The 18,538-nt window shown below is 39.5% G+C and overlaps 2 protein-coding genes across 8 annotated transcripts; one reads left to right on the top strand and one right to left on the bottom strand.

The window, feature by feature from the left end:
* Nucleotides 1-3,711: 3,711 nt before the first annotated feature.
* Nucleotides 3,712-9,492, top strand: fuom (fucose mutarotase). 3 transcript variants are annotated; one of them, XM_038737669.1, is made up of 7 exons: nt 3,771-3,931; nt 4,157-4,225; nt 4,334-4,404; nt 4,543-4,641; nt 4,743-4,816; nt 5,280-5,373; nt 9,464-9,492. In XM_038737669.1, the coding sequence occupies exons 1-6, from the start codon at nt 3,847-3,849 to the stop codon at nt 5,344-5,346; spliced, it is 465 nt and encodes a 154-aa protein (XP_038593597.1). In that variant the 5' UTR covers nt 3,771-3,846; the 3' UTR covers nt 5,347-5,373; nt 9,464-9,492. The 3 variants fall into 3 exon arrangements, with proteins under 3 accessions (XP_038593598.1, XP_038593597.1, XP_038593596.1); XM_038737670.1 differs by lacking the exons at nt 5,280-5,373; nt 9,464-9,492 and adding an exon at nt 5,762-5,968 and having other exon boundaries at nt 3,712-3,931; XM_038737668.1 differs by lacking the exon at nt 9,464-9,492 and having other exon boundaries at nt 5,280-5,654.
* si:ch211-217g15.3 (uncharacterized protein LOC368914 homolog) lies at nt 5,512-18,113 on the bottom strand. Of its 5 annotated transcripts, XM_038737664.1 has the most exons (6): nt 16,527-16,569; nt 7,747-7,849; nt 6,962-7,036; nt 6,728-6,791; nt 6,532-6,569; nt 5,512-6,446 (listed from the first exon to the last, which is right to left on the bottom strand). In XM_038737664.1, the coding sequence occupies exons 1-6, from the start codon at nt 16,537-16,539 to the stop codon at nt 5,831-5,833; spliced, it is 909 nt and encodes a 302-aa protein (XP_038593592.1). In that variant the 5' UTR covers nt 16,540-16,569; the 3' UTR covers nt 5,512-5,830. The 5 variants fall into 5 exon arrangements, with proteins under 5 accessions (XP_038593592.1, XP_038593593.1, XP_038593595.1 ...); XM_038737665.1 differs by lacking the exons at nt 7,747-7,849; nt 16,527-16,569 and adding an exon at nt 17,862-18,113; XM_038737667.1 differs by lacking the exon at nt 7,747-7,849 and having other exon boundaries at nt 16,527-16,578.
* Nucleotides 18,114-18,538: the final 425 nt, after the last annotated feature.

The following is an 18,538-nucleotide window of genomic DNA, read 5'->3' as shown; positions in this document are numbered from 1 at the left end:
ATACTTACAGATTTCAAAGTAAAGAATGGCGTGAGGTTTTGTTTCCGTTATTTCCGATTAAGGAACAGAAGAATACCTGTTCGTTAAAAAATGAAAGGAACACCAACTGATAATAAAAACAAACAACATTTCCCTCTATTTCAATGCTAATATGCAATGAAGTAGATCCATAAACTGCTCAAGAAACTGAAGAAATAACTAGGCTAGACCTACTTCTTAGACTGCATGCACAAATTTTATGAACTACTTTTATTGTGTAGTTTTTGACTAATGTCACAGTCACTTCCAGAGAACAAGAAGAAGCATTTTCGCCTACCTTTGATGCAGGATAAAACGAATTTCTTCCATGGAGGCGCTTATACTGCTGGACTTTCCATTTGACACTTCTTGCACAAATAGGCTATGAACAACTTTTATTCCAAACGACTTTTTGTTCCAGTTTCCCTCCTCTCCGCCAAAACCTGTGCTGTTCAAATTATTTCAATTAACTGGACAGCCAGTCGGCGATTTGAGGGGGATGAGGGGTGTCGGCGCTGTCCGTGGTGCTGAAGTAGGAGGCTTAACCTATCTGTTGCTCATTTTTTCAGTCCCGCCCTTCTGACAATTTCGACTTGGAGCTATAATATTCTCTAAACTATATACAATAAAAACTCAATTCTCTAGACTACTATATTGTACCGTAGCTATAGCCTACTCTTGAGTAGCCTAGTTCGGTACCTTTATGATCAAAGTTACAAGTAGCAGTGTAGTCGCGGAAGAGCGAGAAGATCATGGAGACAGTGCTGCCTGTGGTATTCCTATAATATTATATAGTGATATATTAATGTAGCCTGCACTTTATGATCATCCAGTAGCGCCAGTGAAACTACAGCCCCAGACCAAGCCACCTCTGTCACCCATTGTGTTGGGTGTAACTGGGGAGTGGAGCAGGTCATGTGAATGAGCAAATTGACCTGCACGCGATCAGCTGCTACAGTTAGGCTACATAATTCGAGGTAAAGTTTATTATTATTTTGACTGTTTTCATTTTGTTGGCAACTTTATTCCGTGTACATGTTACAAATAAAACTCTAGATGAGTTTTCAGTAGGCCTATAGGCTACTATAACTGAGACATAAACAGAAATAGGAAGATATAGGCTACGAATTGAGATCCAGTAAGCTAACACACTGTTACTGACAATGGGCGTTCCTTAACACACGATTGCATATGCTATAATTTGCATGTGCCTCTTTGTCTTCTCCTTGAAATATAGAAGTTCAGTCAGTGAATGGTGTCTGCAACTTGACTCAACCAGTGTGTGGCCTACTTCACACCAGTAGATGGGGCGCTTGTGCTGCTACGGCAGAAACTGGACGGACAATAAATTCAGTGGGCCCGTTGGGTTGACACGCACCGGCAGATGAGCGCATGACAAATATAAGGTCAAGCTATTAAAATACTGTAGAAATAATCTTATAGCCGCGGGCCTTTCGGCAAAATGCCAGTGAAGCTGATTATTTAGGCTACGTAAAATAGCCTATATCCTATATAGCCTAGGCCTACTACCGGCGTGATGATTTAGAGGACGTTATTAAATAATCTCATTAGTAATTACACTGCTGCATGACAAGCAGCCACTGAAAACATCTCCGTTTTTAATTGTAGTAGATATAGCCTATAGGTTACATAAAAAAGAGTAGCCACAGATTAATATGTAGGCTACGTTAAGTGTTGCGCATTATAGCCTGTCGGCTGAAAATATTCGGGTACACATAAAACCATAATTTTGACTTCAAAGAAAACACCAGAACAAATTTGGTTAGTGCGCGCTTTCTTTTGCCGCTCCAATCCTGGCAAGGCACCTTTTTTCTCTCTGATCTTCACACGGCGGCGCCCCATATCTTCACAAGGCCATGGCCTAATTGATTTTTATTTTCATTCAATATTCCCCTGGAGCTCGCTTTTTTGTCAACCCCCTGGAACAAAACTTTAAAAAGAAGGGGGGAAAAGCTCGTCTCCTCACTCTGCAGGGAAGCACAAAAGTCTGCAGAGAGGGCCCGAAAAGAAGCTCTTCTTTGAGGCTACCGAAAGGTCAAAATAATAAATGTAGACTCAATTGAGGCTCTCCACACAGACAAAGGGGGCAAAACGTTACACTTTGGCAGCGCAGACCCTCATAGCGTGATAAACTCATTTAAAGAAGCCGAAATAAAGAGAGAGCAGCATGGGTCCAGAGAGGGAGAAAGGGGCTTTGAGTCAGGCAGACAGGCCTGGCTCCTGCAAGGGCCTTTTCTCCTGCCCAGCAGCCTCCCAACCCTCTCCAAAAAACACTCTCATATTCCTAAACTTCATTGCCTCTGTGTCAGTCAAGATGGTGACTTTATCTGTTATTTTTTACATCCAATTTATTTTTTATATTTTCATGGATCTTGTTTATATGCATGTTGGTATATTATTATAATTTAAAGTGAAGAAGACCAAAAACTAATGTAGAGAAAAAGGAGGCAGCTACATAAACATGAATACTTTACCACTGGGAACTACATAGATTACTAGAAAGTTAATAATAAACTTATAGTTCCCTATATAGCAAAGGATGTGTGTAATGTGATGTGGGCTGATTTCATCCTGCACAATTAGCAGAAAGCTCACAATATGTTCAGAATGGCATTACACAAAGACTACTACTTCTCATATTGGGATAAAGCAACGTACAGTGTAGGTCTGGAATGCAGAAATATTATGAACATATATATAGTTTATATTTGCACATTAAGAACATGCAATAAACCAACATATTTCTCCCGATCATTATTACCAGCACCTGTAAAAGGATTGTAAATTCAGTATATGTCCACAAGCCTGCAATACTAAACTGACACTTGACTTTTATAAAAAGCTTTTTTATATGCAGATATGCTTTTTTTCCCTTTTTTTTACTGAACCAGGATCTGCGGTCATGGAAAGGATTCCTCAGCACTTTTCTGCCATCCAGCTGAGAGTTTCTCTGGCTCAGATGAAACAGGCCGGGTGGAGTGGTTTTCATCTCACAAATATTTTCATTATCTCACATTCTTGGCACCAGAGACCGTGTCGGAGTAACACATTCACCGGTGTCTGCTTTGAATTATGCCCACCCAAGGGTATCAGAAACAACATAGGCCCAAAGATTATGCAGTCTGTTGGACTAATGACACTATAGCTCCAGATATATAGGCTACAACTATGTTTTTGATAACTTTTGCTTTGTGCTTTTATAAAACATTTTTGGAAATAATTAACAGAACACAAAATATTAACCATAATCCATATTAATGAAGGCATCTAACATTTTTGTGCCTATATAGGCCTGTTTTTTTTTTTCCGCCATAGGCCCTACTAAATTAGAATAGATAATAATGATTCTATTTATTTGTATTACAAACTTGGTTTACACTGACAGACATTTAAATGTGTTTGAGCGATGGCTTGAGTCTACAACATTTATAAATACAGTTTTGAAAGGGACTCCGTGCGGAAACCCCTCTAACCAATCAAATTATGGTCCCTGATCATATGACGCGTTTCCCTGCGTCAACAAAGACGATGTAAAATTTCGAGATTGTCCACAAAAAAACTCTGTCCGGCAGAAATATATGCCTACGAAACAAAAAGTCTGAATTTTGTCGTTTGAAAGCACAGAAATACAAATGCGAGATACACTACTCGCTAAACGGCTTTTGTTTTTTAGTATTGTCATAGTAGGCCTACAGTTTGTATTGTCTCGATGTCGGGTGGAGATAAACGAAGACGGAAGTAGGCTGCAGTGTCAGCTCTCACTTCGCTTCAGTACTCTCCGGTTCGCTCGTCTCTGTGGCTGTCAGTATGGTCGTACTGAAAGGAATCCCCTCTGTTTTATCACCTGAACTGCTGTATGCTCTCGCTAAAATGGGCCATGGGGATGAACTGGGTATGATATTTAAGTACACATAGCCTACATAGGTCTCCTTTCTCTGCGGCTGTGCTAGCCTGTAACGTTATGGTGGACAGTAGACCAGTCCAGGTTCAAAGCCCCCTAGTGTAAACAGTGACAGAGCAGGATAGATCTCACAGGTTCATTAGCTACACTGGCAATACAAACATAACTTGTTGTAGTTCGTGTAGTCATTCACAGACCTTTCTTTATTTCTTTTAGTTCTTGCTGATGCAAATTTTCCAGCATCTTCCATTTGTGCTTGTGGTCCAAAAGAGATTAGAGCTGATGGTATGTAAAATACATCTATTTGTGAATAAAACGTGTGTGTGTGTGTGTGTGTGTGTACTGGAGCAGTTTTATAGTTGATTGTTCCAACTGTGTCTGATCTTTATGTAGGTTTAGGAATCCCACAGCTTTTGGAGGCCATTTTGAAGCTGTTGCCTCTGGATACCTATGTCTCCTCTCCGGTACAGGACCTGTAAATCTAGAGCTAAAACCACTGAGTGATGTCTTGGTGATGGCACTGATAACTACATTTGCCTTTGGCTTATTTTGTTATCTTTCTAAATTTAATTTGTTGAATCTGTGCTAATATGTTTCCACAGGCAGCTGTCATGGATCTGGTAGACAGTGACAAAAAGAAGTGTTTAGCTGTCCCTGTGTGGGACACATACACACTGCTCCTGGGTCAGGCTGGGTCTCAGGTAAAACAGCCTGTCCACCCAACAATTAAATAATTCAGTAAGTAACACAAAAATCACTTTGTGTTCCTTTGACTTTTCACTCTTTGTGTGTTTACATATAGACTCCTCCTGAAAAGGTGGAAAGGTTTGCTTTCTACGAACGAGCCAAGAAAGCCTTCGCTGTTGTAGCAACAGGGTGTGTATTTCCTCTGCCCTTATTTGAATATTCAAGCTGAATGTTTCATTCTATGTCAGCAAAATGATAAACGCATGTTTTATTTTGTAAAAGTTAAGGGAAAAGACATTCTCTACAAAAGAAACCTTTCTCTAGATTTCATCTGTCAGTTGTCTTTTTCAGAAATCAGCAAACCTTCTTAGGTCATAAAATGGGTACCTGTTCTCTCTGGGATACCTGTCTTTCACTAGCCTGATAATCAGACTGAGTTGCCATTTTGTTTCACTCGATTCACTATGTGGATTTTTGAACAAATATGAGATGTGGATGGCAGTCCAGAGGTCTGGAACAAGACACATTTTTCACAAACAACTAACATTTTAATAATGTTTTAATAAATCTCCACAAAAGCCTAATCATTTCAAAGATGTCTTGAAAAATGCTGCTGATAAATCTCTTATATTTCCATGTTCTTTCTACACAGGGAAACAGCTCTGTATGGAAACCTGATACTGAAAAAGGGGGTCATTCCTGCAGAGCTGCTACAGTGACACACACACACACACACACACACACACATACACATTAACACATCAGTAATGATGATCTAATGAGCTGATGATGATTTCAGTCACAACTGTAGTGAAAATCAAAAGATGGTGAATATTTTTGCATTAAACTAATTTTCAATTTTGTTCAGTTTCCACCAGAAGCTGTGAATTCAAAACACAATTTATTCTTGTTCATGTGTAATTAATACTGTAAATACGATCTGAGTAATCTTCAGTTTACAGAATTCATGTGAATAACTTCTGCGTTGTACATACATTTCAATAAATAAAACCCATCAAGTTTTTGATGAGTGTGTTAAAGTACCTTTATCTTTGAGATTTTGACATGTTCATTGTCACTGAGGACAGTTTAATAGATTCAAATCATCACTTCTGATTTATTTATCTCTTGCAGCCACCGTCTCCTATCTGTATCTGATTTGAAATGATAAGGATCTACATAAGTTGAGCTGTTATTGAAAGATCACAGGTGGTATAGATCATCCAGATCTTCCTCTGGTTCGCTGTGCTTTCTCGGAAATGGCAAATCAGCAGGAACGGCAGCTCTAGTATCAACTTGGTAAGGGATGGGCTTCAGGACATCTTTGTGGTACAGGTCGTCCATGTCCTCTTCTGGTTCGGAGTGTGCAACGCGGACCTCTGCACCAGCTTTGTATCCAGCCACAAGTGGAGCCAGATATCCATACAGTTCCTCCCTCGCTTTGCGGGAGACTTCATCCCAGTCCTGCTCGGGTTCTTCTGAAGCCACCTTAATGAAAACAGGGTGGTCCACATCATCTTTATCCTCTGGTTCCTGATTGTACTTGATGTCGGCCTCTTCATGCGAGTACTCTGCCTGGATGTTGGCAGCAGGGTGGGCATCCAGGTCTTGGATTTGAACTTTGAGGAGATGAGCCACAGAAGGATGGTACAGCTCATCCAAGTCTTCTTCGGCCTTCAGGGGCTGTTGGTCCTGTCCACCGCCTGTCATACTCTTCCAAATCTTCATCTGAGGGTCGATGTCATAGTCCGTCCTATCCATGTCCTCTGGAGGCTCCACTTCGATTCCCCAGGAAATCTTCCCTTTGTCATCTTTGTACCTGAAATAAAAATCATGCAATCTCACCCTCTGTCCAAGAGAAGATGAGTCACACGTCATTTTAGTTTAAGGAAATTACAACTTACATAATGGTGTCCTGGAATGCTTCATCTGCAGGTTCATCCTGAGAAAACAGCACAAATATTACGTGACTGTTGTCCAAATACAAGATAGCAACCATGCAAACATATTTGTCATTTTAAATTCATCAGAAATAATTGAAAATAATGATATGAAGCTGTAGAGTCTAATATTATGGACAGCCAGGAGCAACATACATACCCAGGATTTATATGGCTTTGCTGTGATGCCATATATCACAGAAACACAGACTATTAGAGAAAACCTGCAAGTGACGAGAGTCAGGATTAATTATATAGAATAATAGACATTACACAACAGATCCTTGTCCTGTGACAGAAACAAACCACACAATCTATACTAAACAATAAAACCAGGTTAATAACCACTGCAGTCAGTCAGAAACCCTTTTAAATTGATCTGTAGTTTTCATACCTGAACATGGTGTTTGCTTTCAGCTCTGCGTTTTGGATCCGAACAACAAGAAATCTTTCACTTCGGTCCAACCTGCTGTGGAAATGAAGGACCAAAGTTCCACCAATAAACCAGTTTATTATATTTTCTTGACCTTTGTATCCTTTGAATACAGGAACATACATTTCTCATTCTGTTATCAACTCTAATGAATCTGTATGTGCTGCATAAACCCTATATCTTGCTTGAATAAGATTTATGTCACTCTTGTTTTAGTTAACCTTTATTATTTTACTGTGTTGTGATTCAGATGTAAGTCTTGTATCTGGTTTCTTGCATGCAAAGGCAGTTAAAAATACTGAATTCTGTACTGATCTAATAGAACTATTTTTATAGCACTTTTTGTTATTAATCTTCCTTGTCAGCAATCAGTGATCACAAGGTTATAACGTCCTATGGCCTTAAAGCAGAGGTTATATGTTATCAAGAGACCAACTTTATCATGCAGTAATAGTTTCTCCAATCCTGAAAGGTGTTATCCCTATTACCCTGGCTCCATGTAACAACAGTAACAACATAAATAAATATATAATAATAAAAAAGTCTGCACTATTTAGCAAAGCAAGGATCATTATGACAGTCTTTGTTTATGTGCTAGACTATATAAACATCGAAATGCAGTATTACACACAGTTTGCTATTCAGCACTCAGATTTATCACTGATGGTAAGTTTGGTGAAGAAACTCTGGCTCATTCATCTAAAAAATGCTTATCAATAAACTTAGTTTAGAATACCGAAACCTACCAAACCTGGTCCCAAGACTTGTTCACACATTGAGTAGGGGGTCCAAGGGGCCATTGGTCCCCCAACTTTACATCCCGAATCACTGTATCTCTGCAAATGACCCCTATATTGCAACACTTACAGTGAAAACATATTTCAATCACTCCCATCCACTTACAAACATAAAATGGGCAGAATATTTACATTTTAATCGAACCACAGAGTGAATGCAAAGAGAATCTACCTCACTGTTTGCAATTATTTCCTTGCTAACGGCGACTCCTAACACCCTGATGTGCAAGTGCGCAAGTGAAGTGAAGACACACTTTTACTTTGATGGAAATGTCCTCACAACAACTGGAAAACTGTGTGCGCTAACAATTTTACTACAGACTGCTTTTTCATCAAGATCAAGTAACGTTACAAACCAGGATTTGCTATAAAACTGAAACCAAGGATGGATCAATACCAACCTCAAGCTTGTAATCTGTAAGTTTGGCATTTTTATGTTGTGTTACTGTTTATTTATAACTTGGCATTAGCAAGTTCAGAACGTTGCGCCTCATTTGAAGCCAGTTACCAGAGTAATAGGTTTGATGTGGGAAACTTTTAGGAACGCTGTTTTTAAATGTACTTGCTTTAACTGAGTGACCATTTTTACAATTTGTGGTAACACTCTCAAGTACCTCTAGTATTTATAAGCAGTATAAAAACATTTAATAAATGGTTTACATGTACTAAGGTTTCCCTTGAAAATGAGATCTCAGTCTAAATTGAATTTACCTGATGAAATAAAGACTATAATAATTATACCAATAACCTTTTTGACTTCCTGCTGTTCCTTGTCTGTTGTTACAGTAGTTTATATTGGTCCTGCTTTGGAGGCTCAGTGTGGGTGATATTTGTAGACAACACAACAGCATCATACAATTTCTACTTTACTGTTAATTAAATACAGTGATTTAGGATTCATTAATATGCTAAATGGTCACTTTATTCAGAAAAAGAGATGTTGCATAAAAATGTATATTATTTAGACTTGTATCAAAAAGTTAAAAATCCTGCATATGTATTGCCATGAAGCAACAACAGTCACCATGCTTGGCTTACTTTCACAGAAACTTTCTTAGACGCAGACAGACTCCCTCCTGTGTACAGCTTCAGTCATTTTAAAACAACTAATTACCCCTTGCGTACATATACACCATAGGAGGACAGATTAAAGGCAGATGATTGGTCTGTGTGATGTTAATGCCAGGCACAACGCTTACTGAAGCAACTGTTGAATGTGTCAGTTCTAATCCACGTCCATGCCAAAATCCTATCTCAGAGTAAAACTTACTGTTTCAGAATAAAACAGCTTCACGTCTGATGTATGGAATAAGTTTATTTAAATTAAAAACTCACTTTGTGAATCAGTTTTTCTGATATGTGGCCAAGACAGAAGACTTTTACCGCTGAGACTATGTTAAACATCTGTATGTTGCAATACAATAAACTAATTTAAACTAATCTAACAAAACATATACACCCTTAAAGAATGAGACGCTGGGTTTCAGTGTCTGTCTCTGTTAAGATGCTGTGATGCAGCTCATTGTGAGAGTTTGCTTCTTAGGGCTGTGAGAACTCTCTACTCCACCTCTTTCACTGTTCATACAAACAGTAGGAGAGTCATTAAGTTAACATATGGGTTAATAATGTCTCATGACAACAGTCACATATACACACACATGCGCACACACACACACACACACACACACACACACACACACACACACACACACACACACACACAAACAATGTACAGTAGAACAGGAGCAGACAGACACGCCACTCACTTCCTGCTTTGTTCAAGGGATGGCTCCACTGTGTCTGCTGGTTATCTGCCCTCTATCAGATCCATATGTACAAGTCCCATGTTACCCCTCAACTAGCCCCACTCTGAGGTCCCTGAGTGGTCTACTGTCTTCTTCCCAAAAATGCTCTCCCTAAGCAAGTAAATGCTAGACATCTTTAAGTCTGTGAAATACTAAATACTATGAATTGACTATTGTTTGATTCTGCTTTCTGTATTGAGTCCACACTTAAACGAACAGTTAGACATTTTGGGAAAAAGAAAATTAATACCAGTCTCATGTTTGTATGCTTAATATGAAGCTATAGGCAGCAGCTGGTTATCTTTGTTAAAGATTCAAAGCAGGGGGAAATAGCATGCGTGTGAAGTGGAAGAAAAAGAAGTGCTCCCCTTATCCACAACCTGGATGAGCAGTTTAAGAAATACAAACCAACATCTATAACTTTTGTAGGTTTTGTTCTTTCACAAACCTTTGTGAAAGAAAAAAGGTCTACATTGGTCATTAGTCTCTAATTTGTTAATGCTAATACTAACTTGTCAATAATCCCAACCATTCATGCATAACAATGATGTCAACATTTTAACTTTTTGAGCCAATCCATCCAGGCTGTGATTGGTTGGTTCACAAAAAGTGACACTGACGAGCGCATCAATTTTATGAAAAGCTGAATATATTTCAACAAAAGGCACCTGGATATGAAGGGATTATTGGGTCAGAAACGATCAGCACCTGGTAGGGTGGGATTTTACTTTCAAAGCTCTGTTGTGTCATCATCTAACTCTGTTCGTGCTCTCTTTGTGGCCTTTTGGAGCAAGGCCTTGTAAGGTTTACGTAATGTTACTTTGATAGCCCATGACAGAGAAAAGCAGGCAGGCAAGAATGGTAACAGGTGATCGTCACATAGTGCCCTCTGGGTAATGCAGTTTATTTAGGGTCACAGTATGAATCGCCCAGAGAATCTGATAAGGAGCAGGCAGAAAAGGGTAAGAAAAACGTCATGGTACAGTAAAGTACCAATCCCTTCAAACTCAGTGTCCAAAAGTAAAACATCTGGTTACCTGCACCTCTAAAGCTTGTTTTTTCACATTAAGCAAATCATATAATTAGTTGTTAATTAGTGAACTATTGATGTGTTAGTAGGCTGATTATGTTAATCTTTGGACAGAGCCAGGCTAGCTGTTTTCAGTCTTAAGCTCTTTTCACACAAACTTCCGAGAAACTTACTGGGATAACTAGTAGAGCTGGAACATTAATCAATTAATTGATTAATGACAGAACATCTTTGGGTTGCGGACAAAACAAAACATCTAAGGGTTTCATCTTGGGCTTCGAGATTTTTCACAATTTTCTGACATTTTATAGACTAAACAACTAATCAATTAATTGAGAAAACAATCAACAGATTATTTGACTACGAAAATAATTGTTAGTTGCAGCTCTTACCGCAAGTGATTTTCTTTTCAATATTCACATATGCATCTTCATTCAGGAACATTTAAGTCTTGAGCCTTTTCAAATGCAACATTTCTGGATGCCAAACACCATAAAACTCAAAAGGGACAGAGCCATCCCCACATCCATTCCTTCCATGAAATGTTTATGTTACTAGGTCTTCAGGTGGGAAATTGAAGGTACATATTTTTATGAATATTAATCCCTGTTCCCATTTACACATGACCCCATGCAGGAAATGTTCCTGAACATTTCAGAGATCGACAGCATGTGTGAAAGGGATTATTGCTAAGCTAAGCTAACCAGCTGCTGGCTGACATGAAAGTTGTATCGATCTTCTCATCTAACTCTCAGCAAGAAAGCAAATAAGCATATATCCCAAAATGTCAATCAGTTCCTTTCAATAAGATTGTCTGCTAGACATGCTAGATTCATACTTGTGACATGCATACACTGGCTATTAAACTAACATGGAGGCTAGGAGATGTGGGCCATTATGGAAATGCTCTGTCAGTCTCCCAGAAACCACAATCCAGGGAGAAGACATCCCACTGCTCCAAGCCTTGAAAGTGAGGTTTGATGGATAAAGTGTGCTGTAGCTTCTACCAATCTACCCCCTGCCCCTGTTTCCTGCACACATCAGTGAAACAGCTATTATGTACCCAGAGGCCCAGCCGCTACCAGCACAGAGTAACCACAGGACTCTGCTCCTTCAACTCTGAAGGTCCCACAGGCATACAGGAAAACATGCTCATCTGTGGTTTAACCAGCCTCTTTGGTTGGCAAAGCGCTGTGGCTCAGCAAATGAGTTGCTCCCCATCAGACTGAATAGTGTCTCAGGCACTCCACTAAGGTGATGAAGTGTCGGAAAGTTTAAAAGCAGTAGTACTATTAGTAGAAAAGTTAGGAAACAGTGGTAAGTCTGTGTGACACAGGAGCAGCAGAAATGAATACGAATATGTGAACTTTAAATTAGATGCACTGAAATATGCCTGATTTCAATATTTAAATTTTTTAAAGGAACAGTAGCCAACAGAAATTGCCTCATGTGCATAACTGTAAAAGAGCAAATTGATGCACACATTAAACAAGTTGGATATAACTTAATTAATTAGTGAGTTTAAAAAGTGCTGGTATTTGGATTTTTTTTACCTTTGGACACAGCCTTACAAGCTGTCTCCAGGTGTTTCCAGTCTTTATGTTAAGCTAAGCTAACCAGCTGCTAGTGTAGCATAATTTTGACCATAAAGATATTGATGTTCTCATCTAATTCTTGATAATTCTCGCTTTGATATGCTCGAAATTTAAAAACCATACATACATTTTTATGTTATGTTTATGTTATCTCACGTCGGTGATATATGGCGTGTCTATAAGTATCTCTACTAGTTTGAATTTACCTATCTTTGGTGATGAAGAAGTTTACGTAGTGTAATTATCAAGCCTGGAAGCAAAACAAGCACAAGAGATGGTGGAATCTTTCTTAATGAGCCTCTAACACACCCTCAGCTTCTCTTCTTCCAAATTGGCTGCAGGTGATTTGAGGATAAATTAATCTTTATATGTGGTGTGTACAGACTGTGCTCTGACACCTACGGATGTCACCAGATGCTTGGTTTGATCTGCCAACTGCATGAGCATATATGTTTCCTTCTTTCCGTCACACTGCATAACTCTGCTTGTATCCTGCTATTGGTTAGGCGTGTATGCTGGTACGAACGCACATGTATAATGTGAATGACAAGCCTTTTAGAAAATGTTAAGGGCAACAATAAAGACCAGAACGAATGGGATTTGTCAGCAAGTAATGATTGCTGCCAATAAACTGTGAAACACACACACAGTCACACGATGTTATTGCACAAAATGCAAGGAGTGAGCCAAGAATAAATTGCCTGTCTGTAACTATTTAAGTGCAGCATGAAGTCATGATTTATGCCTGTAAATCTGGGATAGAAAACATGCTTCAAATGTTGAAGCTTGCAGCAAGTTATGGGGCTAACCACCAAAATGAATATTTGACTAAATTCCCATTTTAAAATGAATGATCTTGGCTACATTTTGCTTCATGTTTCTGTTACACAGTTGTTGTATGAGTGTTGGTATAGGAGCATGAATGCATGTGTGGACAGTTTGCAGCACCACTTACTGCACAATGTGTAGTCAGATACAGTAGATTAATATGTCATTGCCACTGATGACAGCTCTTTCTTCAAAATTGTAACTTTAAGTGCGGATCTGATGTCCTGGCTCTTCTCCAAAACCAATAACTGCTTATTACTGCTAAGACTATGAGGAATGCGGCCATCATGTTTCTACTTGACTTAAAGTGGCATCTTTATCAAGATTCTCTACTGGCAAAGAAACAAATAGAAAACAGAATATTTAAGAGGCGACAGCAGGAGAAATCAGACTCCATGCTAAACCTCAATACACACTGTTTAAAATGTTATAATCAACATATTGTACGCCTCGTATGCAAACAGAAAAGTCACTCCTCCGCACTAAAACAATCATCAGCACCAAAACCTCATCATCACCATCATTACTATCAGTAAATCCCATAAAGGTCGTCCCGGAGCGCAGGGCTGTATTTGAGGCTAACCACCCCACTGTCTTTACTCACAGTCTTCCGTCATATCCCCCACACTCACAACATTTAGGAAAGCTGGGGTTTTCCAAATAACTAAAATTAACTCAATGATCTACAATTAACTTAATTGAGGCTTCACCAACACCCATTAAACACACATTAGACATCTCACAGTGGAGTTAAACCGCACGAATTACAGGGCTTGGGGGAAGACCTCCATGGAAGAGCGGAGGCGAACATGAAATGTTGTGACGATGGTCTGGTGAACAGGGGAGCTGTCAGGTTTATGAAGCGGCCGGAGTGAATAAGTGAGCCATCTGCTCAACAGTTGCACACAGGCACTTCAGCTTTTGACACTGCAGTTAACAGACATTAATAAAATGTCTCCTCAATGAACAGGTGGGATTTTAGGGGGGTAAAATTAGGGGAGTGATGAGCCAGTCAGTCTGGGGGCCCGGAGCCACCTTACTATCTGGCTCCACAGGTAATGCCTGAGACAGGCACAACAATAGCGCTGATGACAGCCGAGGCAGACAAGGGGAGGTGAACCCAGAGCTGCAACAACTACACAGCAGACAGACAGAAAGAGCAACTTTCCCCTCAGTCTATTATGTAACTGATGACAGAAGACTGGGAAGCTCTTTGTCGGTTTGAGAGGAGACGCAGAGGAATATGGCTGACCTTACTGAAAAGCTGATCTGAGAATCTGTGTGAAAGAGGGCCATTAGCGACACTTAAACTGACAGAGAGATTACACTGCTTTGACAGTTATGTATCAACCATGGAAATATTATATTATAGTCACAATAATGATAGGGAAAGCTCCTCTCTTCCTCTCTCTGTCACAAACAAACATACCGTACACCCTTACCCTCCCTCAATCACACCCCTCATAAACATGTGGGAGCTGTTAAAGTAAGTTTAATGGCTATTTACTGTGTTTTGGACGCTTCTCATTAAACACATTTTCCACTTGTGCAGAACTAATGTTTTGGAAAACTCTGTTAAATGAAACACACATCATGCCAACACTTGGCACATGTGGCTCATTAATTAAGAGTTCTACCCTATAGAGGATAAACCAGGGAACTGCAGGGATTTGACTACAGACATGCACTAACAGTAGTTTCACAGATATGGTTTTCTCTTGCCAAAACTTTAAACCTGCAACTTTTACTTTAAGAGATAAAGAGGTCTATACAATGCTACATGTGTTTTTCCAGGTTTTTCCAACATCTGAGGATAGTAATGGTTTATGCCAGAAGGGGAAAAAGAAGGCCTTGAGGGCGGAGTACATCAAACAAGACATAAAGAGAAACAACTTCAGCCTCCTCTGCCTCCCCCTTCTCTCCCTCCTGCTCCAGCCACTGAATGCCTCCTCACTGGAGACCACTGCGGCCCTGGCTGCCAGCTGGAGTACCCCTAACCTTTAACTTCTGACCCCCAGCACCACAGAATTCATCAGAGCCGTCAGTTCAATGCACTCAGCGGGGAGCACATCCTGTGAAACACTGTCATGGCGACAGAGAGACACGACAGTGAGTACAGGTGTTAACAGTGAGTACAGGTGTTACAGATGTTCTTTACTGCTGCCCCTTGCCTTGATATTCACGACACATTGTATCCAAACGATCACAGAAATCCTCTCCCATCTGTCCTGATGCTCCTGGGTTAAAAAGAGGATCCTGCTGTTTCCTTGATGGAAAGCTGCCAGCTACAGAGAGATCCGGTTACAAGAGCACAGCGCTTTCATCCTTATTAAAGAAACATGTGCCCACTCTGGGCAGATGAAACTTTTTGCTCTTTTGTCTGCTTTTAGTTTCTTCTCTGTACAAATGAGGATATTACACAGATATGATCGGCTCTCATCTTTTGAGGTTCATACACTCCTTTATGGTAAGAAATAACAAGCCTATGAGAATATGTAAAGAATAATAAAAGACTGCTATTTGTACCTCAATTAATGTGATTTGTGCCTCCTTTTTGACCATTGTCATACTTCATATACCAGTGGTTTCTTTGTTACAAAAGATAATTAGAGACTCCTTGGTGACAAAAGAATGTCAAAGCCAACTGATTCAATTAAAATGATTACTTAATCTTTGGTCTTCATCATGTATCCGCAAACTAATTAGATCACTGCTTCTAGGGCTGTTCTCGTGTGCAGGCGTGGCATTACAGCAATGCTGCTTCCCACCATAAAGGGACCAATTTGTCCTAAAATTAGTATCTAATGTAACTTTTCCATAACCTTTCTGTTAAGTTATGTCAGATAAGGGCAATAATGAGTAAGTATAATAAAAAACAATTGTCTGTTTTAAGTTTAAAACACAAAACAGATCATTACGAGGCTGTCTTGGTGTCAGGATGAGGACAGGAAGTGGAGATTTATATTTTTCAGAGATTTATAGATTTTACTGTAAATTTGTTTAACCCACTTATAATGTTGACCCACCATTACAAATACCTATCTTAATTGCAGGGAAATGAGAATACAAGAGTGATAAATAAGACTTCTAGATATTTGCATTTAAAGTAAAAAAAATAAAGGCTGTTGGAGTTGTAAACTCAGATTTGAGGAATCCTGTTACATGTAATGCATCGTTCATCAACTACAGCTACTATAACAACCTCCATTCATGCCAGATTGCAAAGCCCATTACACATCATTCATACAATGCCACATAAACTACAGTCAGAGGATGTGAGTCAGACCTCCGAATCCACTCCACTAACAGACTTTCATTTCTTGAAGATGACTATGTGTCTCTGTGTCTATCTCTGTAGTTTGTAGCCACCTTGCAGCTACTGCGCTCCCTTAACCTCACCTCCTAGCTTTGTTCCCACGCTGTGCCCTGTGGAAAGTCTGGCTCCTACCTTTTCAAACCATAATTACATACCTGCAGAACGCATTCAACAGCAGAGTAAAGACAGACACAGCATGAAAGGGAAAGGGGGTCACCGTTACTGATATTTGATAACTTGCTGCTACTTACGTGCTGCTGTATCAAATTTGCGTTAAAGCACAGCACTATAAATAAGCCTTTTGAATGCCTTGTTTATTGGTGTTATGCCAAACTAAAATATCAGTAAAGTTGATTCTCTCTCACCAGCTCAACATATAAAATTAGCACCAGTGTCACACTGTTACATAGGTCTCCAGTGATAAGTTTGTTGCTGTTGGACATGTTTGATATTACAGATACTGTATAGTCAAACAGTTCAGAAATAGTAAAGGGAGCGAAAGTAGAAAGCCGTATAAGGAGCCATGCTGCAGTTGCGTATTTCTGATTATGGGATTGTGGAAGTTGAACTAAGATGTGAAAGTTAATAGGTAGAGTTTATTTATAATACAAGTTTTAGTTCATGTGGTTCCTCGTATCACTGCCAAATGAAACTCCCACATTTATTGTAACTGCTGCACTAATATGTTGTTGCTTGAAATTTCTCACTTAGCTCAATTTGCCTTATTGTGACTAATTTCTCTAATCACTGTTTCATTAGGCATCTATTTACAAGCTATGATATAGTGTTACGTGACAGCAAAGCATAACACCGAAAAAGGAAATAATCTGCCAAAACGTTTAGGGTGTTTTACTCAGCAGCACATTGGTTTGTCTGTTTTGATTCAAATCTGTGTGTCACTGCTTGATGGAAGACATAACTTCTAATAGTAATATTAGCCTTTTTTCTCTTCCTAGTAATGAGATGTGATGATGTGGAGAAAGTCAGAGATCAAGTACTCAAGCAAGGCGCTGAAAGGTGCACAGAGCAGAGTTAATAGTTACACCCATACTGTCAACAGGAACTTTTTTTGGTAGGTTTTATGAGTCATATGTTGAAGTTTATTGCGGCAAATTTGTAATGTAAATGTAACTGTAAGTTTTATTCAATAAAACATAGCACATCTCATAGCACACTATTCTATTTTTTTAATCTCAGTAGATGCTGCTTGCACTGTAGAAGATACAATAATGTTGCCCAGTGTGTCCTCTCCAAATAAGCCAACACAAGATGAATCTTACTAAAGAGGGTTACTATTACATTATTGGTTTACATAGCCCTATGAACTTATCCCTGAGGAAAGACGCTTGCCAGAATGGGATTTCACTAATGTCACTAAATCATTCCCAGCTGGCCTGACTGCAGGAAATGCTTCTTTCTTCTCAAAACCTCAGAGCAAATAGTACATGAAGCATGGTGCATTCATGAGCATATCTGTCCACAGAACTTACGTTGAACTGTCTGTCCTGGATTTCATAGCGTTTAATGTCCTCCAGGGCTGCAATCACAGTCTGTCTCTGTCAGTCCGCTCAGCCCTCTGCGCTGCCATGAGAGCCCCTATTCACCACTTAACCTTTCAAAAGTGGTCAACTAACTTCAGCAGGAAAAACGATTCCTTGTTTAAGAAGGTGTGAGGAGCGCCAGATCAGCTAGCATTGATTCCATAATGATGGCAACAACCACCGTAAGGTCAGCCACACAGTGAATGTGGGCCTGAGTGAGGTTTTTAAGGGTCTAATAGACATTTGAGCTGGCTTTGGTCTCATGATTGTGAAAGCAGTTTAGCAAAGAGGCAAACAGCCCAACAGCCTGGGGCCAGCAATAACAGAGTGGAACTGATTAGAGGAGGAGAAGGAAGGAGGGAGAGAGAAAGAAAAGAGAGGGAAAATGAGACAGGGACTGATAGCATCTTCTTACCCAACTTAATTATATTAGACAGCTAAAGGCTCTGTAATCTCTCAGACGACTTTAAAATCTCATGTGAAATGTAAACAATAACAAAAGAATACGCAGTAGAAATGTTTCTGTATTTTGAAGCAGGAGCGGGTAATGTGCACAAACATTTAAATTACAATCATCATCATTCGTTCGGGTAGGAATTTTACTAAAGCACTCAACATCACATGTT

Source organism: Micropterus salmoides, unplaced genomic scaffold, assembly GCF_014851395.1.
Source record: "Micropterus salmoides isolate LMB-PRFRI ecotype aquatic unplaced genomic scaffold, ASM1485139v1 Ms_hic_scaffold_22, whole genome shotgun sequence".
Classification (NCBI taxonomy): Eukaryota; Metazoa; Chordata; class Actinopteri; order Centrarchiformes; family Centrarchidae; genus Micropterus; species Micropterus salmoides.
The sequence above is the reverse complement of the archived record's forward strand: the minus strand, read 5'-3'. Positions and strand labels throughout refer to the sequence as shown.